Raw genomic sequence first — 27,429 nt, 5'->3', positions numbered from 1 at the left:
CTAGGAGGGGAGCGATCTTAAACCACAGCTCCTTGTCGTAGCGGGACACGATCGCGAGGGCGTTGGCCGCCTTGATAGTCATCGCTGCCGACGAGATGACCCGTCGTCCCATGGCGTCCAGCTTCTTCCCCTCCACGTCCGGTGGAGAAGTGGAAGTTGATGCCGTCGCCCCTGCGGATTTCTTCTTGGCCACCGCAGAGACCACCGAATCTAGGGACGGTTGTGCCCTGAGGCACATAGGCGCAGAGTCTGGGACCCGGTACTTCAGAAGGGGCAGTCCTTGGTCCCAGATTTCGCCCAGTAACGGGACTGAGAGGACGGTCTTCCTCTTGGCCTCCCGTCGTTGGTAGAGGAACCCCTCCTTCTGCTCCTCGGGGCATAGCTGGAAAAGCTCCGATGCCCTAGCGATCATGGCGTGAAAGGAGCCAATTTCGTCGGGAGGGGAAGCCCAGGGAGGGGGTGACGGGAGATACGTTCGGTCATCACCGCCATCATCCGTCCCCATCGTCTCCGTTTCATCCCTCGGTGGGGGGGGGGGGTTGGAGGTGAAGGTTGGAAGGGTGGAGGAGGATGGACTCTCCTCCGTTTGGGTGCAGGACTCAGAAGGGCCAGGCGCCGCTGGATCGTCCACCAGAGGCAAGGGTAGCCTCGTCCTTATCTCGGTGCACAGGGTTTGCAGTGCCAGCAAAATGTCACCCTGGTGTCCGTTAACGGTTGCATCGGTTGCGACAGGAGCGCCGGCAGCAGCGTGGTGTCTGGTTCCACAGCGACCTGCTGTTCGTCGGCTCCCTTGCTCTCTACGTCTGCCTTGTTGGGATCCTTCCCGCGGGCCCTCTCTTCGAACTTCTTGTCGAGGGTTGCTTTGACGACAGACAGCTCCTCCTTGGAAGAGGTATCTGAGTCCGTTAGGGCTACCCCCCCCCCTCTTTATCCCGGGGTTTCACTGGGGTCCTTTCGATAGGCTAGAAAGACGATTCCCTCTAGGACGGCAAGGAAACTGTAGGCCTGGATGTCGACTCCACTGGGGTCTCCTCCGTAGGCTTCGCCAGAGCTGCCACGACTCCCTCAATCAAGGCCTTAGCTGGGTGAATGTGAATCAGGACCTTCACGACATTGGGCGCGTCTGAGGCCTTCACCGAGGGGGAAAGGTCACTGCCTCGCTCTCCCTTGCCTTTCTCGGTCGGGGCCTGTCAGGGCTTATCCCGACTTCCTTTTCACTGATCCGGAGCGTTGGGTCGTGGTTGACGGCATCTGTGACATCGCACCCTGCCTGGCAGCCGAGTAGCCCAAACCAACGGTGCTCCCGGTGCCTCGGACTCACAGTGCTTTGCCTTCTGTTGGGCCCCCGTTGCCGGAGCACCCTCAAAGGTCTTAGAAGACCACTCAGACTTCTTCTCACCTGCAGCTGGGCTCTTCGACTCCAGCCACTTAGCGAGTCGTGTATGCCGGTCCTTCATGGTTCGGGCAGACATTTTCTTGCAGAAAGTACAGTCCTCCTCCACGTGCGACTTGTCGGCGTGAAAGCAGTAGAGGCACAGGGAGTGCTCCTCTTCCTTGAAAACGTTCTGTAGTCCATATCCTGGGCAGATCTAAACAGCTTAGATCCAACGGGCATCGAGTCTCCTTTGTCTTGGCCCATGACCACATGGGGTATGCCTCAAAGATCTTCCGGAATCCTCCAAGAAGTTAAATTCGACAAAAAATGCCCTTGAGGGGTATAGAAATTTCCGAAACGGGTCCCCGTTAATCGGAAGATGAAACGGTGGAGCTTGAGGCTCGATTTGACCGAAAAATAAACAGTAAACTCTTTGGAAAAACGCAACACTCAGTAAAAGCTTGAGAGCTAAGCACGAGGACTCCCAACACTTGAACGTGCGGTAAAAATCTGAAGATGGCTGCCTGTAGGGGGGCTTAGGTAGAGGGCAGTCATTGGCTGGGGGCAGTATGACTCAGAGACCAGCGATCGGTTATTAGGAGAAAGACAGTTCAGAAACGAAACTGAAGCTGATTTTTTCTTTTACCAACGATTCGCAGCCTGATGACGGGGAATATTCATGAGCATTTGAATCCAAGCCAGACCCACTGCTGGAGAACAATCATTTCACTGGAGATAGTCTCCACAGATTTTGATGCAGCGAATTAAAGAATTCTGTTATTTCTTAAGGATTTTTATTTGAGAGGTTTTTTTTAAAACCTTTCTTTATTGGCATGAGGCAAGGTGAGGTATGCAAAAGAAAAACGGTACACATAACAAATAGTATTGTAAGTAACTGAGAGGCACTATCCAGAGGGTAATATAAGACGACGAGCGGAATTTTGCACATTTCAGAAACACTTCAGGGAGTAGCGGAAGCTATGAGTCTGATGGGGGAGAGGAGAGTAGCTCAATATCATCTTTACTGTTCAAATAGCTACAGAGGTCAGCCCAAATATTTTTAGGACGGGAGGTCATGGGGAGAGTGTTGATATAGTCCTCTTCACACGAGGGGGAGGGGGGACACACTTCCAACACTGTAATATGCATTTTTTTAGCTACCATAGTCCCAATATTCAAGAACTTGGACGCCTTCCTCAGCGCAGGCCCATCCCATAGTCCGAACAGAACAGCCAGTGGGTCAGGTGCAATGTGGATCCCAGTTATTTCAGCGAGGGCCTCCATGACGGCTTTCCAATAGGGGCCCAGCGCATCACAAGACCAGAACATGTGCATATGATCTGCTTCCATGGAGTTACATCTCGGACAAGTATGGGCCTGGCTATGTGCAAATTTCCCCACCTTATGCGGAGTGTAGCATAGGCGGTTCAGGAGCTTGTATTGAATGCCCTGATACCTTGCGTTTAGTGAGACCTTACGTGTGTGCATGCACATCCTCCCCCACATGTCATCAGTGATAGCCAGACTCAGTTAATTATTGACGGAGGAGTGCCACCCACATTTTCAAGTAGCATTTTGTATAGGGAAAAAGTTATGCCCTTAACCCCAGCTGAGTTGGTCATAAAGTGAATTTCAGGAGAGTCTAGGGGTTCACTGGGGAAGAGGACCACATGGCGCCGAGCCCGAGTGCAGAGCGCCATGTCTGCGGGGTGATACATTTCCCGTCGTTATATAGCTCGGACAGCGCACGATAGCCAGAGAGGTTGTTTTAAAACTTATTTTGGAGTTCACTTTTTTCGGGGTTTCGCTAGATTACAAGGCGATTTATTGAAATAACCGGAGCGGGCGGTGCCTTCACCTGGCGATGGTGGGAGCAGCAGGTCTCACGCCATCTGCATTTCAACTTGTGTTGTCATTACTTGATCCAACCGTTTTGCCCTGCTTCGTAGATCGTACATAGAAGACCTAATATTAGAATAATATATCAACACATCACAGGGAAACCGTTTGCACTCACCAGGTTTAAATGTTCATTCTGTGTTCTTTCGAAAAATTTTAGTAGACACTGCATCAACCTCACTAGCCAAACTGCGACAGTACACGTCACATAGCGCGCGCGCTGCTACCATTGTCAGGGTTTTTGGTGCTGCTGCAAGTAATCCGACACACCTCCAAAATGAAGTCCAGAAAAGAAAGACTGCATTCAATCTGGTCACTATGAATCTGTCCAGGGTCTCCCACTGCAAAACTGCGACAGGACACTTCGCACACCGAATCAGACTCTTTGCAAATTATCACTTTTGACAATAGCGAATTCAGGTAAGGGTGCAGCCCTCTTATTCTTTTCTGCAAAGACTACAAACTAGTGGGCAGTGCAACCACATATAAGGTTTGTAAAGTAGCCAGGCAAACTAGAGAACTTCTGCTGGGTTCAGTTTGTTAAGTTCTAAGTTAAGGTACCACTCCTGGCCTAATTTCTCTTCCGTTTCTGATTGGAAATATCAGCAAGTGACTGTTGTTTTCCCATGGACAAGCCTTCGTACATGCTCACCTTGTATAATCATCAATGTTAATGACACTACATCCAATCACAACTCTGACTTGGCATGCCCCAGTCCCCAAAGACAGTCATGGCTCTGGACTAATTCCTTCAAAAGGCAGCTGTGAATACCTGGGAGGATCTAATGGCAAAAATTCAACATTCAGAAAGCAAGAATAGGGAGTCTTTTGTTCCAAAATAACATGGCCCTTTTTTGCTTGGGGTGATCCTCCCACGTATATTAGGTTTTTTCTCTTAAACATTTTTGATGTCACCAATAACTTACCTTATGCACTTGTGGGCGCAACTGATGTGGTAGAGTTAATTTAGCATTGCATGCCACTGAGACACATCACGGCTTCGAATGTAAACTGTTGCCATCACAGAGGCGAAAAGTATATTGATATTCATAATTGAGATTTACTTTTTTTCTCAACGTTTTGTTAGACACAGTAATAATAAGAATACATGTTTAAATACTCTTTGATTTCAAGTGCTTAACGACATGGCAGTGTGTTTGTGCATTTCCCTGGACGACATTATGAAAAGAGATCGTCACGCGTAAGTTCGATGTAACCTCAGGATTGTTATGGATTGCAAAACTAACATTTTATCCTTCATATCAAGGCAACAAAAAAAAAAACACAACAAGCCTTCACTAGCAGTGAAACGGGAGAAAAGTCCCCGTCTCTTAGAAACATATTCTTATGTTGTGTAAAACGTATGCGCCCAGGACAGATTCCACTTTGCATGTAGTACACTTATAAAACACACTAAAAGGATATATTTTTTTAAACATTGCAGGTACAACCTGGCAATTTTTTTTTTACCTGTGCTGGCAGAATAGGCTTGTTACAGGAGGCGCACTTCGGTGCAAAAACCCTGCAATGAGAAAAGAAACAATTTTAGTGTAAACAGTAGGGCTGTAAAAAAAATGTATTCACAACAATTGAGCCCATTAACCGGTGGTTTTGAAGGCTGCACTGACTTTGTACAGGTCGTTGTAGCCCTCTGATAAAAAAAATAAGATGTACAGTATGCTACGGGGTATGCCTCCAGGATGATTGTGCAGATGGAATTTTATCCTAACACTGTGGCAGCAACAGTGTGAAAAGTAACCCTTTGCTGCAGCGCAAACCAACCAATTTCAAAAGCTTTTCAAGAAAAAACAAATCTAATGGCAGGGCCGGCTTTAGGGGCAGCAGCGTCCTGGGCGAATTGGCACACCCCCCCCTTGGCCTGCGCACCCCTGGTCAACAGGGGGCGGGATGGAGGAGGGCGGGTCACGATGTGCCACTTTTTTAAATTTTATTTTTTAGGATTATTTTTTAATGATATGAATAGGGTGCATTAGCACCCTACTGTTAAATGTGCTCCGCCGGTGAGGCCGTATTTAATAACAATGAGGCACCTGCCACGCCTTCTGCCATTACGCCAGCTTGGGGGAGCCCTTGAAAGACTCCCAGAGCTGGCATGCTGGGGGCTAATGGCTCCTTTTGTTTTTAAAAGTGTCTGCGGCGGAGGGGTGCATTCGCCGCAAGCGCATTTAATAGCAACAGCGCGTCTTCTGTCACTACGCCAGCTCGGGGGAGCCCTTGAAAGACTCCCCCCGAGCTGGCGTGGCGGGGACTAATAGCAGCATGGGGGGCATGGCACCCCAGGCGGTCGCCCGGTCCGCCCTCCCCTAAGGCCGGGCCTGTCTAAGGGGGTAAAAAAGTAATGCGTGACACTATGAAGAGGGCATAGCCTGTATCGTTAATGGTAAACCAGAATCCCACCACTCAAGTTTCCCTCCCGTTTCCAGAGACTAAAGGATTTGTGGAGTTTGATCTGAAGTGTAGGACAATTACGACTGTAGATTAAAAAACTGAATTTCTAAACCCTAGACTCTAATTTATGTTCTCTCTTGCCAGAAACTTAATTCTGAAGTCTCTTTATGACGGATGGTCAAGTGCGAGTCTCTCATAGAAACTAAGTGACAGGACTCAGAGGTTTAACTCGGATATAATGTAGCATTAATAAACGCTATGGGGGTGCAGGCCTGGTCAGTAATGGCCCTCTATCCTTGGCCAAGGCAGGCCTAAGTGAGGCTTAGGGCCATTGACTGTCAAACGCGCCACCTGTCATCCCCTTCCCTCCAAGGTGTTAACGTTGTTTGCACATGGGGTCTTCCGCTGGGGGAGCCTTCCTCTCGGGGGCAGGGGAAGGGACCAGAGCGGAGTGGTGTGAAGTGATTGGTACGCTATAGTTAAGACAAAACCAATTTGCAATCACTTTTCCAAAAATTCTATTGCTAATAACTTTTGATTTACTTGACGGATTTGGATGACATTTTTTTCAAAAAAGAAACGCTGCCATTTTTTCCACCTTCGATGTGAACGATTTCCAGGGAAATCCAGAGGAAACACGAAAAAGGCAAGAGCTCAACATGATATTTGGAGGTGGGCAAGGGGTAGTTTTATATCAAGTTAGAGGTGGGAAGAGGGGAAATATGTGGAGAGAGAGTTTGGGGTAGATAGGGGAGCACATTTGTGACAGAAATGTTTAATCTTACTGGAGGCATCCCTGCAGAAATGTTGCATGACGTGGTAGAAAGAATAATGTGTCGCACTAACTGGCGAGTGAAATGGGTAATAGAATAAGGTGAAGGTGAATTCAGAGGATTTACACAGGTATGGACGTAGAAAGGAGGAGGATGGGTGCATATGTACAGTGGCAAAGAGGATGGGGAACACCCCCACTCCCGTTGTAATCGAAAAATGATGCATTACAGTGAGAATGATTACTGGTAATGGGGAATGGAAAGTTACATGTAGGGTAACTGAAGGAAGTTCCTGGGTAAACTACTGTGGAAATAAAAGGGGAGTGGGGAGGTGCGAACAGGCATAAAGAAATGCCAAAGGTTGGTGGAGCATGGTTAGTGGGCAAGCGACACACAGTGTCCAAGACCTTTAGCCATGGCTACTGCCCATGGCTGGTGGGATCTAAGCAGGGATGGACTGACTTCGTTCATGTGCTGTGGCGGTTGGCTCCTCCCCGCAATAATGGGTTAATAAGGTACGATGATGTCAATCAGCTACAAGGATGTGAACGTTTCTTTAGTGCCAATTGCACTTTAAAAGGAAAACTAGATGATAAGCTGTTACTCCATTTCTGCATGTGCCCATTTCCGGCTGTGCACACATTTATGCCAAGTACTACACATGGCAATCCCACTGCCAGCATGACAATTACTGATGGCCACAGAACGTATACAAGTCCTATTTTATAGATCGATGTTGGTAAATTCAATTATACACCCAATGGCTGGTAGGCTCATCTAGATACAAGCCCACCAACACCAGTTTTTAAACAGGCAGATCCTAGTCGGAAAGTGACAAATGGCTAAATGTTGAGGATTTTTGGAATCGACCGCCTGCTGGTCATGAAAACCTTCTTACCTTAGTAGTGTTGAGATTACTGAATGAATTAGGTTTTTATTAAGTTGTAAAAGTGTGTGATTTAATATTTTAATTTAATATTTAAATGATGAAATTGGATGAATGTATTTTGTACATGAATGGTTATGTGGAAATGATTCGTTATGTGAAAAGTCGAGGAGTTTACTAACCACAATTAAAAAGAAAATTAAAAAAATAAAGTGACACTGTTTAGCAGGTCTGACTTTCACGGCAGATCATGGCAGAAGCAAATTACTAGAGCTCCTAAAATCTTCAATTCATCTTTGAACAACTTGGAGGACTTCCCTGGAACCTTGTTGGGGTAAAGCTGCCAAAAATTCCCATCCAATGGGTGATGACAATGCCCTGCAGGGGTAGTGCAGAACCTCTCCCATGCCACTTCTGGAAGACACTTTGAATAGACTTGCTGGAGGAAAAGCCCACCTAATGCTGGACATTGACACCCTGTACTCTGGCTGCTGAAGTGGCAAGCCTTGCAGGTGTCCGTGGCAACCTTGGCTCGCTGCAATTTCAAGAGTTCTGAGAATGCTTCAAGCTACTGCAAAGGCCCAAAAAAACCACCTTTAAAACAGACGCAACTTCAAGCTCCTTTGAGCTATTCAGTCCTGAACATCGCCACCATTTCCAAACTTCGACACACCGGCAATGGCCACTTGTTGAACTGCGCCAGTTAGTTTGATCCAGTCTAGTCAGATTGCGGCTGAAGCTGAATCGTTTTTCTTTGCATCACGACCCTATGAAGCCTTCGAGCTACGCCGACGATCACTACTGTTCTATAAGTAGTGTTGGGCTGAGTAGGAGTTTAGAAACCACTACTCATCCCTGCACTCCTGTAGGGCCGTTGTCCTTCAGTAAAGGAATAGATTGTGAATATTCTTTAAGGGCGCAGCAATAGGTATTACTGACTTCTGAATGGTTACACTGGGGTGCTTGGTTATGCCCTCAAATGACTTACGGAATTGATGTTTATACCTTTAAGGCGTTAGTACCTTACCGTTACAAAGTCAGCCACCTTATTTACTTTTACCACCAGCTGATTATGGTATGGGACGCCGCCCTCACGCTTCGCTTTTTGGAAAAAAGCGCTTTTGCAGCCTGCGCACTGCATCTCCTGCAATCCAGCACCGTAATGCCCATTTTCTGCACGAGGATCGCCAGATTGCTTAAAGAAGTCCCTGCCACCATTAAGGTACACAAGGTACCTGATAACTCTAAGATGGCCGCCCGTTTTGTTTCCCGAAGCCCCTCTGCCTAACTGAGCCTTTTGCAGTCATCTGATTGGCCACTGGGCCCATCTCTTCACCCGCTGGCTACCGGCAGGCGAAGCCGGCCCACACGCTCTAAGGCCCACGGGAGGTAAGGCCAACACCTGTTTGTGCCTGTTCGTGCCGATTCTGCCTCTGCCAATCCCCCTGGCCCACACAGGTGAGCACCAGCACGGAAGACCCGCTACCCCTGGACCACTCACTACCGCCTCATAGCATCTGAGGCCAACAGTGATTGTACACTCAGCCACCCGGCACGACCTGGCACCTCATCCTGGTAAGCACACACATATCAACTTAGTTTTACAAACTTTTCAGCACCACTTCCCGAGCGGCAGCTGCATTAATTTTCTGCAAGGCTCGCCTTCCGCGGGGCTCCCACTAAGCCTACAATCCAATTGCCCTGTCTCCCACATCAGGCAATGCGTAGCATACCGCCTGCCAATATCAGACAGTCCTGCATTGCTGCGCTTGATCAATGACACTCACTGCACAACTCCCGGTCTCCTATACACTGTATCCTTACTGCATACTTGGCACATACATATGCCTGCCTACATATGCCACTATCTGCCATCATATGTGTTTATGCAAATTTGGACAAGCAGTCTATTCGCTTTGCTTAAGCTTAATACATTCCAAGACTAGCCTTCGAATTACCATTATTCGTACCTTCTGCTTGCTATGGGTTGAGCCTTTATACACATCAAGATTTGTCAGTCGCTCCATTACTATATGGGTATAACGGTCCTGCCTTCCTCCTCACCCTTCCCCTGCATTCCGCTTGCATGGTGCCTAAACTACTACGTGCTGTCCCTATGTTCGCACCTGACCATGTTAAATCTTGGTGTGCCTACGGTCACTTCAGACCATTTTATAATGTGCTGGCCCTTAAGGTCATTCCTAGTCTATTTTTAATTGTGTTGTGCCTTACGGTCGCTTCCAGACTACTTTAAATTGTGTTGTGCCTTACGGTCGCGTCCAGACTACTTTAAATTGTGTTGTGCCTTACGGTCGCGTCCAGACCACTTTAAATTGTGTTGTGCCTTACGGTCGCTTCCAGACCACTTTAAATTGTGTTGTGCCTCATGGTCGCGTCCAGAACACTTTAAATTGTGTTGTGCCTTACGGTCGCTTCCAGACCACTTTAAATTGTGTTGTGCCTCATGGTCGCGTCCAGAACACTTTAAATTGTGTTGTGCCTTACGGTCGCTTCCAGACCACCTTAAACTTATGTTGTGCCCTATGTTTTACATCAATTCCAGGTGCCATGTTATAGGGTGCTTGCATTTCTAGTCACGAAAAGGACTCTCAATTTTAGGTGCTAGGCTGTAGTATGTATACATCTTTAGCCATGATTAGGACCCTCAACGCTAGGCGTTATACCATAGAATGTCTGCCCCATAGACTCTAACAGGATTGCCCAATCTAGGTGAATTTGCAATAGCACAACCACGCACTAGTCCCCACCGGGCTTGCCTAACACAGGCGCCATCCTGCCACGTTCACAACATGCGCGCCACTAAGACTTGTTTATCACGGTGTGCAGTCATAATGTCGACAGTCAAAATGTCGACAGTCAAAATTTCGAAAAATAAATGTCGAAAAAAATAATGTCGACAAACAATAATGTCGACATTTTTCGATATTTTTTCGAAATTTTGACTTTATTGTATAAATAAATATATATATATATATATATATATATATATGATGTGTTGAGTATGAGGGGTGGTTGGGGGGGTGTGGGGGGGTGGCAGGGGGGTGTTGGGTGAGGGGGGGTTGGGGGGGACCCCCCCCATAGTAAATGATACTATTTTTATTTATTTAATTATTGACTAAATAAATAAATAAATAAATATATAATTGGTATGTGTTGAGTATGAGGGGTGAAAGGGTGGTTGGGGGGGTGTGGGGGGGTGGCAGGGGGGTGTTGGGTGAGGGGGGTTGGGGGGGGACCCCCCCATAGTAAATGATACTATTTTTATTTATTTAATTATCGACTAAATAAATAAATAAATAAATAAATATATAATTGGTATGTGTTGAGTATGAGGGGTGAAAGGGTGGTTGGAGGAGTGTGGGGGGGTGGCAGGGGGGTGTTGGGTGAGGGGGGGTTGGGGGGACCCCCTCCATAGTAAATGATCCTTTTTTTGGTTATTTATTTATTGAATAAATAAATAAATAAATAAATATATAAATAGAATGTGTTGCATATGAGGGGTGGGAGGGTGGTGGTGGGGGGTGTGGGGGGGTTGCAGGAGGGTGTTGGGTGAGGTGTTGATAGTTTTATGGGTTTATAGTCACAATGTCTAAAAAAAAAAGTCGACATTTTTTTTTCGAAAAAATGACTTTTTACATTATAAGTATAGGATGTCGACATTATTATTTTCGACATTTTTGTCTGTCGACATTTTTTTTTCGACATTATGACTATAAACCGTTTATCACTCACATGCGGTTCCCTAGTCTGGACTCTTCTAACCATCACCATAACAATGGCCCTCACCAACCCCATACCTTGTAACCTGCAAGAGAGAAACTTGCGACTCAGAGCTAGGCTGCCACGACTCTACGACATCAAAAATAAAAGAACCAGCCCGTTAGTACCCACAAGTACCTCCACTGCCATTAATCTTAACCTCCTAGACTCAGCGACGTTACATCGTCCTGAACCACATGTTGTCCCATACTACAAACAGAGGAAACCACATGATGTCCCATACTACAGAGGAGACCTATCCGCCCTACCCCCAGTTCTGCCAAAGACAATACTACAATTCATACATTATCAGGAGCCCTTATTAATGCTAGGTCCCTTATAGCAGATAATACTGAAATAGCTGATATACTGGCTTTGGACAACCTAGATATCCTTGCAGTTTCTGAAACCTGGCTCCACGATGCAGCCGGCCCTGCCCTCATGACTGCCATACCAGACGACTACAACATCCTAAGAGTCGACCGACCTAACTCTAGAGGAGGCGGCCTGGCTATCATAACCAAAACACAGCTAGCTGCTAGACTCATCCCACACCCAACAATTACATTGTGCAAACTTCTCTCAGCTAAAATACCTATCTCTAATAATAGCACTCTAACGATACTTCTGATATACAGACCACCAGGCCCACTAGGCAACTTCGAGGAAGACCTTTCCAGCCTCCTCACCAACAGTATTAAAGACTCCACTCAGCTTCTTTTACTAGGTGACTTTAACCTGGGCTTTAACGACGCTGAAGATAAACAAGCCCAGTCTATCCAATCCATTCTAGTCAACCACGGCATTACCCAAAATGTCCTAACTGCTACACACACAAAAAAAGAACGCACAGTAGACTGGATAGCCAACTATAACTGCGACATCAAAATCTCTAGTGTCTTACCTCAAATATGGACAGACCACTATCTGATATGCTTTACAGCCAGCATCGAGCCTCCCAAACCTAACAAGAATAAAATAGCACCCCCCTTGCCAACGAGAAGCAAAAAAGAAATCACAGCTGAAAAACTACTTCCACTTCTCCTACCAGATCTCACAATCAGCTCCAATGAACCCAACCATAGCGAGTTAGTTGAATCATTTAACAACTCCATGGCCAAAGCCCTACACCTGATTGCCCCTATCAAATTCCATAAAAGTAAACGTGAAACGCACCTTAACTCTTGGTTCACCCCCACCTCAAAGAAATGCGTATCCAAAAACGCAAACTCCAAGCTATTTGGAGGCACACTCCCTCTGCTAACAAAACTACACTTGCCAACTTTGCCAAAAAATACAAGAACGACATAATCCAAACTAAAAAAGAATCATTCAATGATAGAATCAATAAAGCCAACTCGAACTCCAAAGAGCTCTTCACCATTCTCCGGGAACTGGAAAACCCAATAGCCCCTACAGACAATGTCCCCAAGGACAAATCTTGGTGCACTAGCATCCAAAACGCCTTAGCAAATAAAATCACTACCCTTCAATCGAAAATTGCTAAGACAAAAGCGTCCCTGATCCCTAGCGGAACTCATACCACCCCATTGAAAGAGATACCCAGCACATCCACCCAAAGCAACTGTAAACCCTTCAGGTTTACTAATATTTCTATATTAGAAACTGAAAAGGTCATTCTCTCCCTTAAACCGTCCAACTGCCAAGGCAACGGCTGCCCTGCGCAAATCCTCAAGGATGCAGCCAGAGATCTAGCATCTTTTATCTCGAAACTTATCAACGCCTCCTTCAATACGAATACGGTACCTACTAACCTTAAAGAATCCTGGGTACTGTCCTTACTCAAAAAACAGACACTTGACCCAGCAATCCCCACTAACTACAGGCCCATTACTACAGTCCCATTTCTCCTTAAAATTATAGACAGAGTAGCCTACCTCCAAATCCAAAATTGTTTGGAGACATACCAACTATTAGGCTCACGGCAATCTGGCTTCAGACCTCTGCACGGTACTGAAACGGCTCTTATCGACCTCAAGACACAAATCGACGAGTTCAAGGATAAAGGTAGTACAGCTATGCTCCTCCTCCTTGACCTATCAGCGGCCTTTGACCTGGATCATGCAGCATTATGCAACCACTTAGCGTCGGCCGCCCACTTCTCAAGTGAAGCTATAGCATGGGTACAATCCTTCCTAGCTAACCGGACGATGAGTATTCTCCCCTGTAGCAGCAGTGGACCCAATCCAGATCACTTGTGGTGTCCCACAAGGCTCATGTGTCTCCCCGACAATGTATAATATCTTAACTAAGCCTCTCTTCGACAAACTTGACAGATTAGGGGTAACTTAAACTAATTATGCAGACGATACACAGATCCTCATACCACTATCAGGCAACTTTGTCGAAGACACAGCTTTAGTAAACAAAATTTACCTCCTCATTCAGGCATGGATGGCCTCCCACGGCCTCTGCCTAAATGACGACAAAACTGAGTTATTGATCCTGGGCTCCGACTCCAACTTAAAAAAACTGAGTCCCAACTATCGCAATTTCAACATAGATGGTAAAACAATTAAGTTGGCTACTGAGGTAAAAACTCTAGGCTTCTACCTCGATTCTACCCTATCCCTAAATAAACAAGTTAACACCCTGGCATCCTCCACAGCGTGCACCTGTAAATTAATCAGGATCTGTAGACCTTACCTCTCTAAAACCAACTGCATCTTGCTAGCCAACGCATTAGTAATGTCCAAGCTGGACTATTGCAACGCCCTCTATGCAGGTGCCAACAAATCCATTATAAATAAAATGCAAATCCTTCAAAATAACGCTCTCAGAGCAGCCCTTGACATACCCCGTAGAGCACATTTCCAACATCAGAAGAGACCACTGCTGGCTTAAAATCAGCGACAGAATCCTGCTCAAGACACTGTCGCTCACCCACAAAGGGCTCAACCACGCAGCACCCCCTTATATTGCGGCTAGACTGACCAGAAAAACCTTTAGCCACCACACTAGGGCTACCAACCACTTCTTGCTCGAAACGCCTAGATTTAGACGATCTAAAGCGGGTGGAGCAAGCTTCCCTGTCGGAGCTGCCCAGGCCTGGAACGCACTGCCCACTGCACTGAGAGCTAGCCTACCCTACTCTAACTTCAGATGGAAGGTAAAAAACTGGCTCTGGTCCAACGACAATTAACTCACGCGGCACCCTACAGCTATGATACCCTTGTACCTTAGTCTAAGACAATGCTGATGCTGCTTTCTCCCTTCTTACCTTGTACATTCTTGTAATACTGTTATATGCTTTCTCTTCACTCCAACTGCTTGTTCTGACTTGTATGTATTGTATTGGTTTGATTTTTATCCTATGTATGTAACCTAAGCTTAAGTGACCTTGTACCTGCTGCGCCCGGCTGCCCTCGGGTTTGGTGCGCATTATCAAATAATAAACAAACAAACCGTAAGATCTATTATAAACAATATTTTTAAAAATGCTTCGCTCTTGGTTCCAAGAAAGATAGTACTACAGTGAAATGTTAGGCAACTGAAAGAAGGCACAATGAGAACATTTAATAAAGGTTACTTTTGTGAGTAAAAACAGAAGCACTGGCAGCCAACCCATAATGGTCCGTAATTATGGGTGGGCAAACAAATCATTGCAGAGAGCTTCGCTCAGTCATCTGATGGCTGCCAAACTGAGCAGCTTTTAGTCTTGCAGAGCAAAATGCTGTGCAGGGCAGCAACCAGTCTGTGCCTGCAGTGCAGAATCGTGTTCCAAAAGAACACAAGTATAGAGGGGAGGTAATGTTAACCTGTCTAGGGTAATGAGACCTGGCAATTCATGGAGTGATTGGAAGGTAAGAATGTTATACAAGGCATTTACTTGGCAATGAATGGGACATCGGACAAACTTTCAGGCAATGGGGCTGTTGTGGGTTCAAGGAGTGACATAAGGATATTCAGGGGGATTTTAGTTTGTGATGTGGCATTTCAGGAGGCAATCGGAGTAAGAGTGAACAGTAGGACCAATGGTGTAGTTCTTAATGCGATGACACACAAGGCAAATCAGGGGGCAATGGAATCTGACGTTGGGCATTCTATACCCAAACGGAGTAACATAGGGCAATGGAATGCAAAATGTGTGTTGTAGAGTTATGCTATAAAGCAGCTATGGACGATTGGTGCTTTGGGTCCTGCAAGTAAGGAGGAGTTAGGACTGGTGTTAGTGAAACAGACTAACAAGAACAGGGGTTGGTATTTCAGCAGCTACTCCAGGCTAGTTGGGTTTTACCAGTGTCTGTGTGCACGTCAATTTTTTTCTGGGTGTTGGTTTTCAGCGATCCAAAGCCTGTTGCCTGGATGAGGGTTAGGTGTACAGCTATGGTGAAATTGCAAGTGGGACTAAGAGGTGGTGAGATGCACCGACTTCCTGGTTGGTGAGGTAGACAAGAGTTAAAAGTCAGTTAGCTTACAGTTGCATACATTTGATGACAGCATGGGAAGCCGACATTACACCATTCTTGGGCTTGTGCTTGCATGGCACATTAGTTTAATTCAGTTAGGTCTGAAGCAAAAGCATTATTGGAGGCTGGCATCCATATTGTCAGGGGTTTTTGCATATTCATCTAGATTGCTAACAGAAAATTGTGATGAACGTTAAAAAAATAAATGTTTCCTGTGTCCCCCCCCACCCCCTGTAAATCACATCATCGTACTGACATGGTGGAATTATCTCCTGATATCCCACGGACTGAGTTACGCATGACCAGATTGTCCTCTCTCACAAAACACTAGTTATAATCTACCACTAACATGTAGATCCATCAAATGCAAAGAATCTATTTGTGGAAAGGTTAGCTGAGGTGGCAAATGAAATATTACTGTCCAACTCTAGATTAATGCTCTTCGGACATCACACCAAAAATGTAGATCACATTCAAGATTCAAAGATCCCAGTTACTGGCCACTTTCCATCTGGATCCAACACAGCTGGCCATATCTCTAATGTATCAAGGCTGACAAACAGATCACATTCGTACATCTTCTCAGGCAGTGACCACACCAAAGCTTTCCCCTGTGATCAGGTCAGATTACTACAGGATCCTCATCCTAGAATCACTCTCCCAACCGCTGGCTAAGACCAAGTCACAATCACTTTGAATAAGAGAAAGAAAGCTGGTCACAAGGGAATTGGTTAAATCAAAGCTAACACCTGCTAAATTTCGAAGGCAGGGCATGCAAACATTTGAATGCCATATTAAGGCATTCTTCATGATTGACAGGTTTGGTTGATGAGAGCACCACTAAAAAGGCTTCTGTTTAAAAAGGGGCAATTAAGGCACAACTGAATCTTTATAAACTAACAGGCTGCAGCAACTAACTGCAAACCTTGAGAGCAAATGTTCTCCTTGACACTGATTTGACCCATGATCCTGTATAGAAGGCAACTATGGCTATATCAGATGTTGGTGTCTAATAAGATTTATAACGCAACTAACATCTCCAAAGTACTTTTTACCATTCTACAAAACCTGGGTAGTCCACAAGCCCCATCACCCACAACAGCTCTTTCTCAGATTATTGTGTATAACCAGTGCAAATACTGTTCTAATAAACTTGAGAAGATTCAGTCCAGTTTAACAGAGCCAACCATTTCTAATACTCCAAAGCCCACTGACTTGCAGCATTTAGCAATCTTTGACAACTTTAAGATTATGACTCCAGAGGAAGTGGATACTCTAATATTCTAACCACGATGTTCAGGGTCACTTTTAGATTCTAAACTGTCAAACAAAAGATCTTTCTGCTGCTCACTGGCATAATTAGGTGTTTATTTAAAGCGTAACTGACCGCTGGTCTAGTACCAGAATGCTGGAAAAAGGCCAGGGTACATACCTCCCGAAAAAGCTGTCCCTGGACTCTAAAGACCAATTTCCCCAATTTCCCTTCCTTTCATTGATGAAACCGCTGGAACAAGTCGTAATTACACAAGTGAAGAAGTTAATACAGGGGCATAGGCTGCTGGATGGCCCTCAACAGGTGATGCTGATGAAAGAGACAAGCTTCACTGAAAAAGGAAAGCAGAGGACAATTGTTGATGAAAAGCAGATAAGAAGGGGTATCAGTTCTGTGACCTGTAATGGGAGGACCGTGTGGTCCGACAACTGCGCTTAGACCAGTGCCCCCCTTTATCGAAAAGGCCCATGAAAGTATCCACAAAGAAGCTTGTGTTTTGCAACTGCCGCTTATGTGATTTAAGTCAAGAAATCGACTTATCTTTGTGAACCAGTGAAAAGTACTGATTACTGGAGAGCTGGGAAAGGTCCTTTTGAAAAGGTGGAATATTTGATCTCGTGGCGAAGGGCACCCTGATCTCATGTGAACTGTTTTGAACTTGGGCAGGTGGTAGCGGATTGGATTACAAGCCAAGAGCTAGAAGAAGCTCAGAACTTTATTTCAAACACTTTCCTTTGATGCCGACATCCCTACACATTGTATACAGTTAGTTTTGAGGGCAAGTATAGGATTTGGATTTAAGTAGGGGAATCCCACCTTAGCATAGGGAAAGTTAAGCCTTACTCCATCCTGCATTTTGAGTTAAATAAAACGGAGTACAAATTTGAATCTGTTGTCTGTTTCTACTTCATGCTGCCTTCACAGTATGCATAGACAGAGGGGGCAGCAGAGTACAGTACCCTGCCAGGAGAATAGGGAATGAGCTTCAAATTAAGGTACGAGGCCCCTTGACCGTGAAGCACACGATGGATAAGTCAAAGTGCCTTAAACGTCACCCCTGCCCTTCATGAGAAGCCAGTGGAGCTTGTTCAAAATGGGCGAGGCGTGGGAGAATTTGGGAAGGCCCACCACAAGCCGGATTGCTGTATTCTGGACAAACTGCAGCCTCTGAAGATGGTATTTTGGTTTATCCATCCAACAGGGTGGGATTGCAGTAGTCTAGAATACTCATAACTGCACTAGCAGCCACTGGGCCCTTCATTGTAGCAGGGATGAGCAGCATTAGCTTCCGTAAAGTTCTAATTTTAAAGAAGCCAGAGCTATATCTGCTGCTAATTTGAAGTTCAGTGGCCGAAATCTTCACCCCAAGGGTCTTCACTGAGTCAACAGGTGAGGGGCGATTGCCAAGGAGGAGGGCTAAAAATCGTCAGCCCATTAGGACCTAGCTGACGGAGGACCAACCACAAAGACCTTGGTTTCACTTCCATTAAGTTTGAGCCAATTCTGACTCATCCCTATGCCAATATCAGCCAGACAATCATGTAACAAAACTGCTGCATGCTTGGGGTTAGAACCAACTTGCAAAATGAGTTGAGCATCATCAGCGTAAGTGTAAAATTGACAGCCATTTATTGTGTATCAGGTCAGCCAGGGGGGCGAACCTAAAGATTAAACAGCAGGGATATTGCCGATCCCTGACAGTGTTTGGGAAGGGTCAGCTAGAAAGGATTTCAGCCACTCCATAACTGCACCAGTAATACTGACCTCCCCGAAGCCCTGACACAAAATAGTATGGTCTATGGTGTCAAATGCCGCAGAGCGGTCCAGGAGGATAAGAAATCCTACCTCACCCTGATCTGTAATTCTGACCAAGTCCTCCATCACTGATACCAATATTGCTACAGCCCCCAATAGGGGACGGAAGCCTGACTAATGGGGGTGTAAGGCATTAGCTTGCACAAAGAAGGCATGGGGCTCGGGGTAACAACAGCCTCCATAATCTTTGTCAGGAATTTGAGGAGGGAAATGGGTCTAAGATTGGCTGCACTAGAAGGGTCAAGAGTGGGCTTCTTCAGCAGAGGCGTCATGAGGGCAGGTCTGAAAATTCTGCCATGGGTTCAATTGCCAAAGTGAATATCAATGGTGATAGTGGGCAAGCCCATCTCGTCCCTCTGTACAACTGAAATTCCTATGAGGTTGTCCCATTTGCCCAGACTTTGGCCTTGGGTTTATTGTACATAGTCTTGACCCAGGCCCTGACGTTCTTCCCTTGGCCCACCCTTTCCAAGATCCTTTTCAAGAAAGGCCATTTGACATGGTTGAATGCCTTCTCTGCATCAAGTGACATAAAGCACTGATCCTCCTGCCTCTCCTGGGCCAGGTGTTGATGTCCAGTACTTTTCCAATGTTGTGTGCCCCTTCCAGCCCCTAGATAAAAATCAACCTGATCTCCATGGACCAGGGACATAAGTGCCTTTCCTAGTGTATTTCCTAGGGTTTTAGCTAGGATCTTAAGGTTGAAATTCAATAGAGAGATACACCTATAAGACACGCAAATCTGGGGATATTTGCTCTCCTTCGGTATTACGTATTAAAAGGGCCATTAACAATGTCTCTGGTAGGGCACATTCCTCCAAGACCTCCTTGAAAGCCTCATAAGTAGAGGGGTTAGGAGGGAACTGTAGAGCTTGAAAAATCGTATTGTGTACCCATCCTCTCCAAGGGCCCTTCGGCTTGGCATACTCTATCGCACTGGTGACCCCCTCTGGGAAGATGGGGCTATCCAATCTCACTACCTCTTCCCTATTCTGTCTTGGGAGATTTAGATGGTCTAAGTAAGTACCTATTGTCTTGTATCTCTCCCTTGAATTTCGATTCATAGAGCTTTTTATTAGAAGCACTTTAACTTGTTGGCTATTTCACTTGAGTCCTGTATTAAATTGCTCTCCTAAACTCCCAACCGCTGTGGCACCTCTCTTTTTCCTCAATCTGCTGGTGAGGAGTTGGTCTGCTTTCTCACATTTTTCATGGAATTTCTGCTTCGGGAATCTGAGCTTCATTTTAGTCTGCTGAAGCAGGGGTTTCTGTAGCTCATCTGTATTGAGCCTAATGTGCCTTGCCAGCTCTCCTGGGTTGTAACTGTTGTCCTCCAACCTGAATTGTAGTTCCCCAACCTCAAAACTCAGATTCTCTGACCGTATTCACTTGATTTCTGGCTGGCACTAATGCAATCAATTCCCTCCTAATGGCCACCTTTAGACCTTCCCAAACTATGGATGTCTTTTACCTCGACATTTTCATTCATCTCATTAAATTCTGTCATTTTATTAACAATAGTGTTTTGTGTCTCTCTTTCTTTCAGCAGGTAGTCATAAAAAAAACTACCGCCCTTTCTGTTTGTGAGTGGTCTAGTTCCCAAAGCATGCACATAAATAGCTCATGGCTGTAACAGGGAGTATTATTTGAACACATTTCCTTCAGGCATGGGGAGAACGTTTGCTCCACTAGTATTAGTTGAATTCTCCCCTGCTGAGCCTTCAAGTGTGTCAAGCTAAGGGATTTATTCACCTCTCAAAATGTTGACATCTCTTTGCACAGCTCTGTGCAGCCCCACTACCACAAGCCTGTCTTCAGCAGGCTCCAAGAACATGTTAAAGTACCCACTGCCGACTAAGACTCCACCAGCAAAGTTACCAAGTAGCTGGCTGACTCCCCCCTTCCCCGTATCTCGGGATGATAGCTCAGCAGCAAGGTGCTCGTCTTGGAAGAAAGACGACACGGAGCAACGCAGGTTCAATCCCTGGGTCCGTGCTTAGAAACCTCTGGGTATTAAGCGCTTTATAAATAACCTATTATATCATATCGGCTATAGCCTGTGTTTGGACAGTAAATTTAGGCCACTGTGATTTGTCTACCTAGGCATTGACCCTTCAAATAAATGCATCTACTCCCATTGTCCCTCTTCACCCGAGGTGTCTCAAAGGAACAACCTGCACCTATTATTGCTGCTACTTCAATTTTTTTTGTTACTCTTCCCAGAGGCCAGGCATATTTTGCCGAATACCTTCCCTCTGATGAATCGTTCATGTTTTTGGACATAAGTCTCCTACACACACAAGATGTCCAACCTTTGTTTCTTAAAATCTCTCTTGAATAGGGAACGTTTAGTTGGGGAATTTAGACCTCTTGAGTTTAGTTAACCGACCCTCACTTGGATCGTCTCCACCCACTTTCCCCATCACAACACTCTGCCCTGCCCGCCCCGCCCCCCCAACCCTATTGTGTGATCCCCATGTCAATCTCTTTGTATCCCACACGAGAGTCATTGGGATGGTGGACACCCCTCAGATCAAAAACAAACAAAAAAAACGAGATAGACAAAGAAGCAAGAGATGAACACAAAAATGGGTTTGTTAGTACAGATCTTATAGCTAAACTCCAGACAATCTTCTACTTTCACCATATCTGATCTACTGCATCCACCACAGTAACAGCTAAGGCTGTCCCATTATGTTTGCATCAACGCCCACCCCAGAATAAAGACACTTCAGGGCTAGTTGCCCCGTTCCCAGCAAAACCATCCAAAAATTCCTTTTAGACATGTTTTGAGTAACACCATAGTGCCTATGTTTCCATTGTTTCATGTTTTTTGTTGGGAGTATTTGCCAGTATTGAGGAAGCTTGTACGCCATCTGTCTGTAGGGATGAGACTAGGAACGGTGGAATTAGCATCTAGGGGAATGTTTGATTTTACCCGTAATAAAAAAAAAGAATGCTAAACATGAATATTTGTCATTCTTCAAATTACCAGCCGTTAAAATTTTGACAAGTGTACAGAGCCATATTTATTCAGGGTGTTCAGCACCTCCCACAGGCAACAACTGTCTTTTTTCTTTGGGTGCTCCTTCATCAAAACCTCAGAGGATCCATTAAATAGTAACAGAGAAAGCTTTAGATGTACCTTTAAGCTGAAACTGGCAAATGATGCCCAATAGATTTAATGCTCATTGCGACAAGTCAAAAGAGAAACTCTGTACAATCAAAATGTGTTATGTTGGTTTTAGAGTGACGGTACATTTCTGTCTGAGCCAAAGCATAGTACCTGTGTACATTCTACTTTTGTTATAGATAATAAACTGATAATATGGAGTAGTTCTGTCCTGGTGTGTGAACCTTAAGAAGCATGTGAGATGAAGGATGGAGGAAGGGAACAAAAGAAAAATAAGACTTATGAAGAGGTATCCAAGAGGGGAAGAGTGTTTGATGTTGGGCCGTATGGAACCACAATCACCTTAGCAGTCAGTGCTCATCTATGATGGAATAGCACAACACGTATTAGCGAATTCATAGAGCGGTCGAAGTGGTATGGCTCTTCTATGGAGATTTTCACTTCCCCGTTCTTATTTACCTCTCCCTCACTGTGGTTTTCCCACATTCACCTTCTTTACAAAGTCAATCCTTGGCTCTATAACTTCTGACAATTGCCCTCACATTATATCCTTAAAGTTTGCAAGAGATGCCTAATGCTACCTGACAATTCTGCCCCCACAATTTAAGAGCTTCCCGAGCACATCTCATGTCAATCACACAACAATGCTTTCATTAACTAGTACTTACTTCTTACAAGATGCTATAAACTGCCATCACTTAATGACTTCTCGTTAAGAAATCTTGTTATCTCCCCGCTTACATGATCAGCTGTCTACCATTGCAAAAGCACTCCAACATACAAAACTACATTTGCTTTACCCCAACCCCATCATAACTTTCCTAATTGTTAGCAATGTGCATCATTTTCCTATTGCTGCTTTTCCCCCCAACCCTAATTATTGCCCTTTCTTCATTTCTTCTTGCTCAAAAACACTTAGTTAGCCCAGGGGGCACAATACAACCAATTTCTCAAACAAGGTACCAACAAAATTGGACCACTACAGTGGTGATTAGTGAAGTATAAAAGCTTTGCCAAGACAACATTTGACTACAAAACATGGACTTCTTCTCAGGATTCTGCTCTACACAGCACTATGGGATGAATGTGTGCACCTAGGGGGGTAATCTTTCTATACCATCTATTTCATGGGAGCTTTTCTTTTAGTATTACAAATTCTTTCTCTAAGCTGAATTCAGAAGACTTTTAGCAGAAATAATCCCTCCAGGAATACTTCATATGCCCACAATATGGTGAGCACACACAGTGGATATTGTGACGAATCCTTGGACGGCGTCCCTTCTCCCGAATGCGAAGAGTCCTTCTCCTGTTGGCAGGGGCGGTGCAGCCACAGCCCAATAATGCCCCTGGGGGTGGTGCACAGCGAGATGATCACAGGATGAGGGAAAACGCTCATGGGATGTGGGAGGACATCCTAGGAGAGGGAGTACATTTCTACCACTGTCCCAGCTCCCTCACGCACTTACCCTCTCCAGAGCCCTCCAGAGACCCATACTAAGACGAAGCTTGTGCTTAGTGCGGAAGAACACCCTGCGGAACCATATTGAGCAGACCAGCCTATTCAAGCTAGCCGAACCGGCTATAGAATAAAGGGAAAGAAGGACTTCCAACAAGGAACAGTCCTACTCCTGGAGGAGCTGTAAGAAAAGGCACATCTGGATTTCCAGCTTATCCTGTCCAGCTGTTTCGAATCTTACGGGTCTGTCTCTCACTGTTTTTCTGGGTCCTCCACTTTTTATGTTGACGCTCTGGGGCTTCCCTCTGTTCTCCTGGTAGTAGTCCTTTTGTATTGGAGGTATGCTCATTATACCTTTTCTAAATTCTTCATCATCCTTAGGGTTTTAATCGTCTCAATATTTGCCCAGCCTTTACCTCCTTCAATAACATCACACTAGCATATGTAGGAGAATTTGCGTTTTCTGTCAACTGGCATGGATTAATCAGACCTTGACGTAAGAAGGAAAAGGGAGTTCCTCATCGGAACGGGAATCCTTGTCCAAGGGGCGGGGGGGCGGGGTGGGCGGGCTCTCCCTGTCCGGTCCAGCTTGCCAAAACCCTTAGGGAGAATATCGGATAGCGGGCTCACCTCCCTAGCCTCACAAGGAAAGGATCCCCACTGGGGAGAAGTGACTGAATCCCACGATTCATCACAGCACCAACGCATCAAAGTAAAAAATACACGCTAGCCAGTTTGACTAAGGCCCTTGCTTGGCACCAGGAGTTGATTTCCTGGGGCAGTGAGGTCCTGCTACTCACAGGAGTACTTCATCTCCCGGCTGAATGAATATGGAGAACACATGAATGTAGAAAACGGTTGAGTGTAATGAATTTAGAAGTATTCCCAATAGCCTCGCTGGAAAATTGATTTTATAGTGCGCCCAGTAGCCTCTCTGTAGAAAATTGAATTTAGATACGAGTCCAATATCTTCTGTGAAAGCTGCATTTAGAAGTGCTGATGAAATGAATTTAGAAGTGTTCCCAATAGACTCTGTATGGAAAATTGTACTTAGAAGTTCGCCCAGTTCCCTCTCTGGGAAAGTTGCATTTAGAAGTTTGCACACTGAAAGAGCATATGACCCATCACACCACACCCCACGCTTACTCTCTCCTTACATCACCACTCAACTAGAACACAGAGATACTATGACACCATTCGGTATAACTGTTCTCATACGAACATCCACCGCTTACTCCACATCATTCTATGTAAACACTGCTGGTCCCACACCCCCAGCCAGGCGTTTTCCTCAGGACTAACGCAGCAACATCCGTTCTGGATAAATCCTGCCAGAACGAACACATTCTCCTGATCTCTCAACCACCACACCTACCGATAAGAAGCAGCTCTTACACGTGTACCGCACAAGCTGCACACATATCCGGTGCTCACACGCACCTTTTGACTCTCCCTACTCTCTCTACTGATCTGAGCTTCGGTTCCCAAGGGCGTTCAACCTACCAGCGCCTTCAGACCATACCAATGGTATATAAGGCCCTATATAAGTGCAAAATAACAATAACAATAACAATAATTCCTCAGAAAGGTGATGGCCCCCTAACAACTGTAAACTCCAAACTAACCCTGTAGGACTCCACAAATATACGAAGGCACCTGATACGGCTACATGTGATGTCCTCAACCTCCACAGACCCAGTACTGGCCCCACAGAGCCCAAAAGACCAAGCACTCCATATATTGATTGCCAGGAAAACAGTTTTCCATGACAGAATTTGTTTCGACAGCCCCACATTTAGCTCCCACACAGGGGCAAGAGCCTTCACTGAAGGGAATGTTCTGAAGATAGATGCATGGGCTAGGTCAGACTTGGCAAGTAAGAGAAGAAGAAGCTGCTGCTCCGTTACATGCAGCAGAGAAATCTTCTGTGACTGGCACCACATTGTAAGCACTTTCACATGCGCTTGTAGCAGGCTAGTGTAAAATGTTTTTGCATTGCATTCCAAGGCTTTCTGGGGCCTGGAACCAAACTACCTCCAACTCTCTCTTCCTAAATAACTGCCTTCTCAAGCTCTCTGCCCTTCCACCTCCAACTCTCTGAGGGTCCTTCACATTTCCAAGCTAAGAGTTGGGGGCAGAGCTTTCTCTTCGGCTGAGGCCTCCCTCTGGAACAGCCTCCCTGCTCTCTGAAACTTGAGCAGAACCATCTCCGGAAGCACCTGAAGAACTTCCTCTTTGCTTCTGCCTTCTTGCTTCCTCTCCCCTTGCTGACCACCTGCCTGTTCCATGCACTGGTCACCCTCTGAATTCGGACTCGGGTGTCTGCCTGCCCAGCTGCAATCCTGCACTGCCTCTTGGCTCCCTTGCACTTGTGGTTTATATCTGTAACCCTACAGTCCCCTCCCTTGCACTTATTTGCCACCCACTGGCTGCACTTCTCCACCACAACCCCCCTTCCTTGCTCTTGCAGGATCTGAATGACAAGGCCGAGTAAGACCGTTGTTTTGTCCTTTTTGTTTCCCCCTCATTGTCTTGTTGCACCTAGGAACACTTGTGTACAGGCGCGTTATAAATGCCATATCATTTATATCATTGGCAGCGAGTAATGTCCACACTCGAAGGCTGCAGGAGCCAGGCTGTGAGGCTCAGAGATGCCGAGTTGTGGTGTAGAATTGACCCTCCTTCTTTGGAGAGTAGGTTCAGAAGCTTGATGGCTGGGGCCACCGACAGATGGAGAAAGTCTGAGTACCAGATTACCTGGGCCACTCCGGTACAATGAGGATCATCTTGTTGTGGCAACGTCGGAGTGTGTTGATCACTCATAACAGAGGAATAGGCAGGAATGCGTACAGGAAGAGGCTCTCTAAAGGGAGTTAGAAAGTGTCTCCCTGACTCTCTGGCTGAGAATACCTGCTCGCAAATCTCTGACACTTTGTATTGGTTGCTGTTGCAAAGCGGTCGATTTGAGGGCAACCCCACTCAGACGAAACACTTGCTCTTGCTGGAGCTCCCTTTTCTCAGCAACTTCCAGGTGAAATGGGACGATAAACACCCAGTGCCATAGATTCTGTGCCTCCCGAGAGAGAACGGAGGTGCGTGCCCCGCCATGCTTGCTGATGTAAAACATGGTGGTGGTTTTGCCTGTGAAGACCTGAACCACCTTCGCCTGGAGCTGAGGCTGAAAAGACTTAATAGCCAAGAAAAATGCCGGCAGCTCTATGAGGTTGATGTACAAACCCTTTTGTTGTGGGAGCCAGAGGCCTCTGGCGTATTAATTTCCTGTGTGAGCTCCCCAACCCTCTAGAGAGGCATCAGTCATGATTGTCGCCTGATCGGCGGGGATCTGAAAGGGAGCTATGTGGGAAAATTGACCCCTATTGCAGGGCCTGACGGAATGCCTGATTGAGGGAGATTTCGTTGTTCCATGCGCCAGATACTTACTGCGATCTGGCATCCAGGAACTCTTCAAGGGATCTCGTCTGTAGCCTGAACAGGGGGACCAGGTGATGCAGCAGGAGAACCTCATCCCTAGCAGAGACTTGATGGACCGGATTGTTGCGATGGAAGCTGTGAAAAGCTGATGGACTCTTCCCAAGATGGCTTTCACTCTCTCTTCCAAAGGCACCGCTAGGCACAAGAGTGTTTTGAGGCGGGCTTCCAGGAAAAGTGTGTTGTGCGATGGCGCTTTGCAGAATTTCTGATAAGTTATCGAGAATCCCATCGAAGTTAAGGTCTGGATGGTCTCTGGTGTGGGTAGCAAGTGCGTGAGAGCAGGATGTTCTAATCTTGATGGTTGTGCAGATTAATGAATACCTCCGTCCCCAAGTACCACACAGGCAGTATGGCCAATCACTGCCTGTGCAATCTTTGAGGCCACAGGTGAAGGTGAAGTGAGCCGTCAATCTGGAACCAGGAACGCCGGAAGGACCCTCTGAGCGCTGTAATGCAATAGATGGTTATCAAACAAAGTGCAATGATAAGGTTATATGAAAACAAGTTGTAATAAGGCTTACCCAAGTGTAATGTAAACAAGGCCACAAAGGATGGGATGTATCAGGGGATCGACAGCAGTCAAAGGGTCGGTATGCAGTGAGGCGTGGATGACAGTTCAACACCTGGGTCAAGATAAATCTGCACAAGAGTCCAGAATCCAAAAACGAGATAAAAAAAACAGTGGTTACAAGGCCAAAAGTTCCAGGC

The 27,429-nt window shown here is 45.9% G+C and overlaps 1 protein-coding gene across 1 annotated transcript in view; it reads right to left on the bottom strand.

Moving 5' to 3' along the window:
* LOC138455308 (Wilms tumor protein 1-interacting protein homolog) overlaps positions 1-27,429 on the bottom strand; it is a 521,083-nt gene that overhangs the window by 83,872 nt on the left and 409,782 nt on the right. The window contains exon 6 of the mRNA XM_069607097.1: positions 4,745-4,796. Coding sequence (XP_069463198.1) covers positions 4,745-4,796 — 52 coding nt within the window. The remainder of the gene's footprint in view (positions 1-4,744; positions 4,797-27,429) is intronic.

This window comes from Ambystoma mexicanum, chromosome 1p, assembly GCF_040938575.1.
Source record: "Ambystoma mexicanum isolate Mex_15411 chromosome 1p, UKY_AmexF1_1, whole genome shotgun sequence".
NCBI classification, from domain to species: domain Eukaryota; kingdom Metazoa; phylum Chordata; class Amphibia; order Caudata; family Ambystomatidae; genus Ambystoma; species Ambystoma mexicanum.
This window is presented reverse-complemented; position numbering and strand designations above follow the sequence as displayed.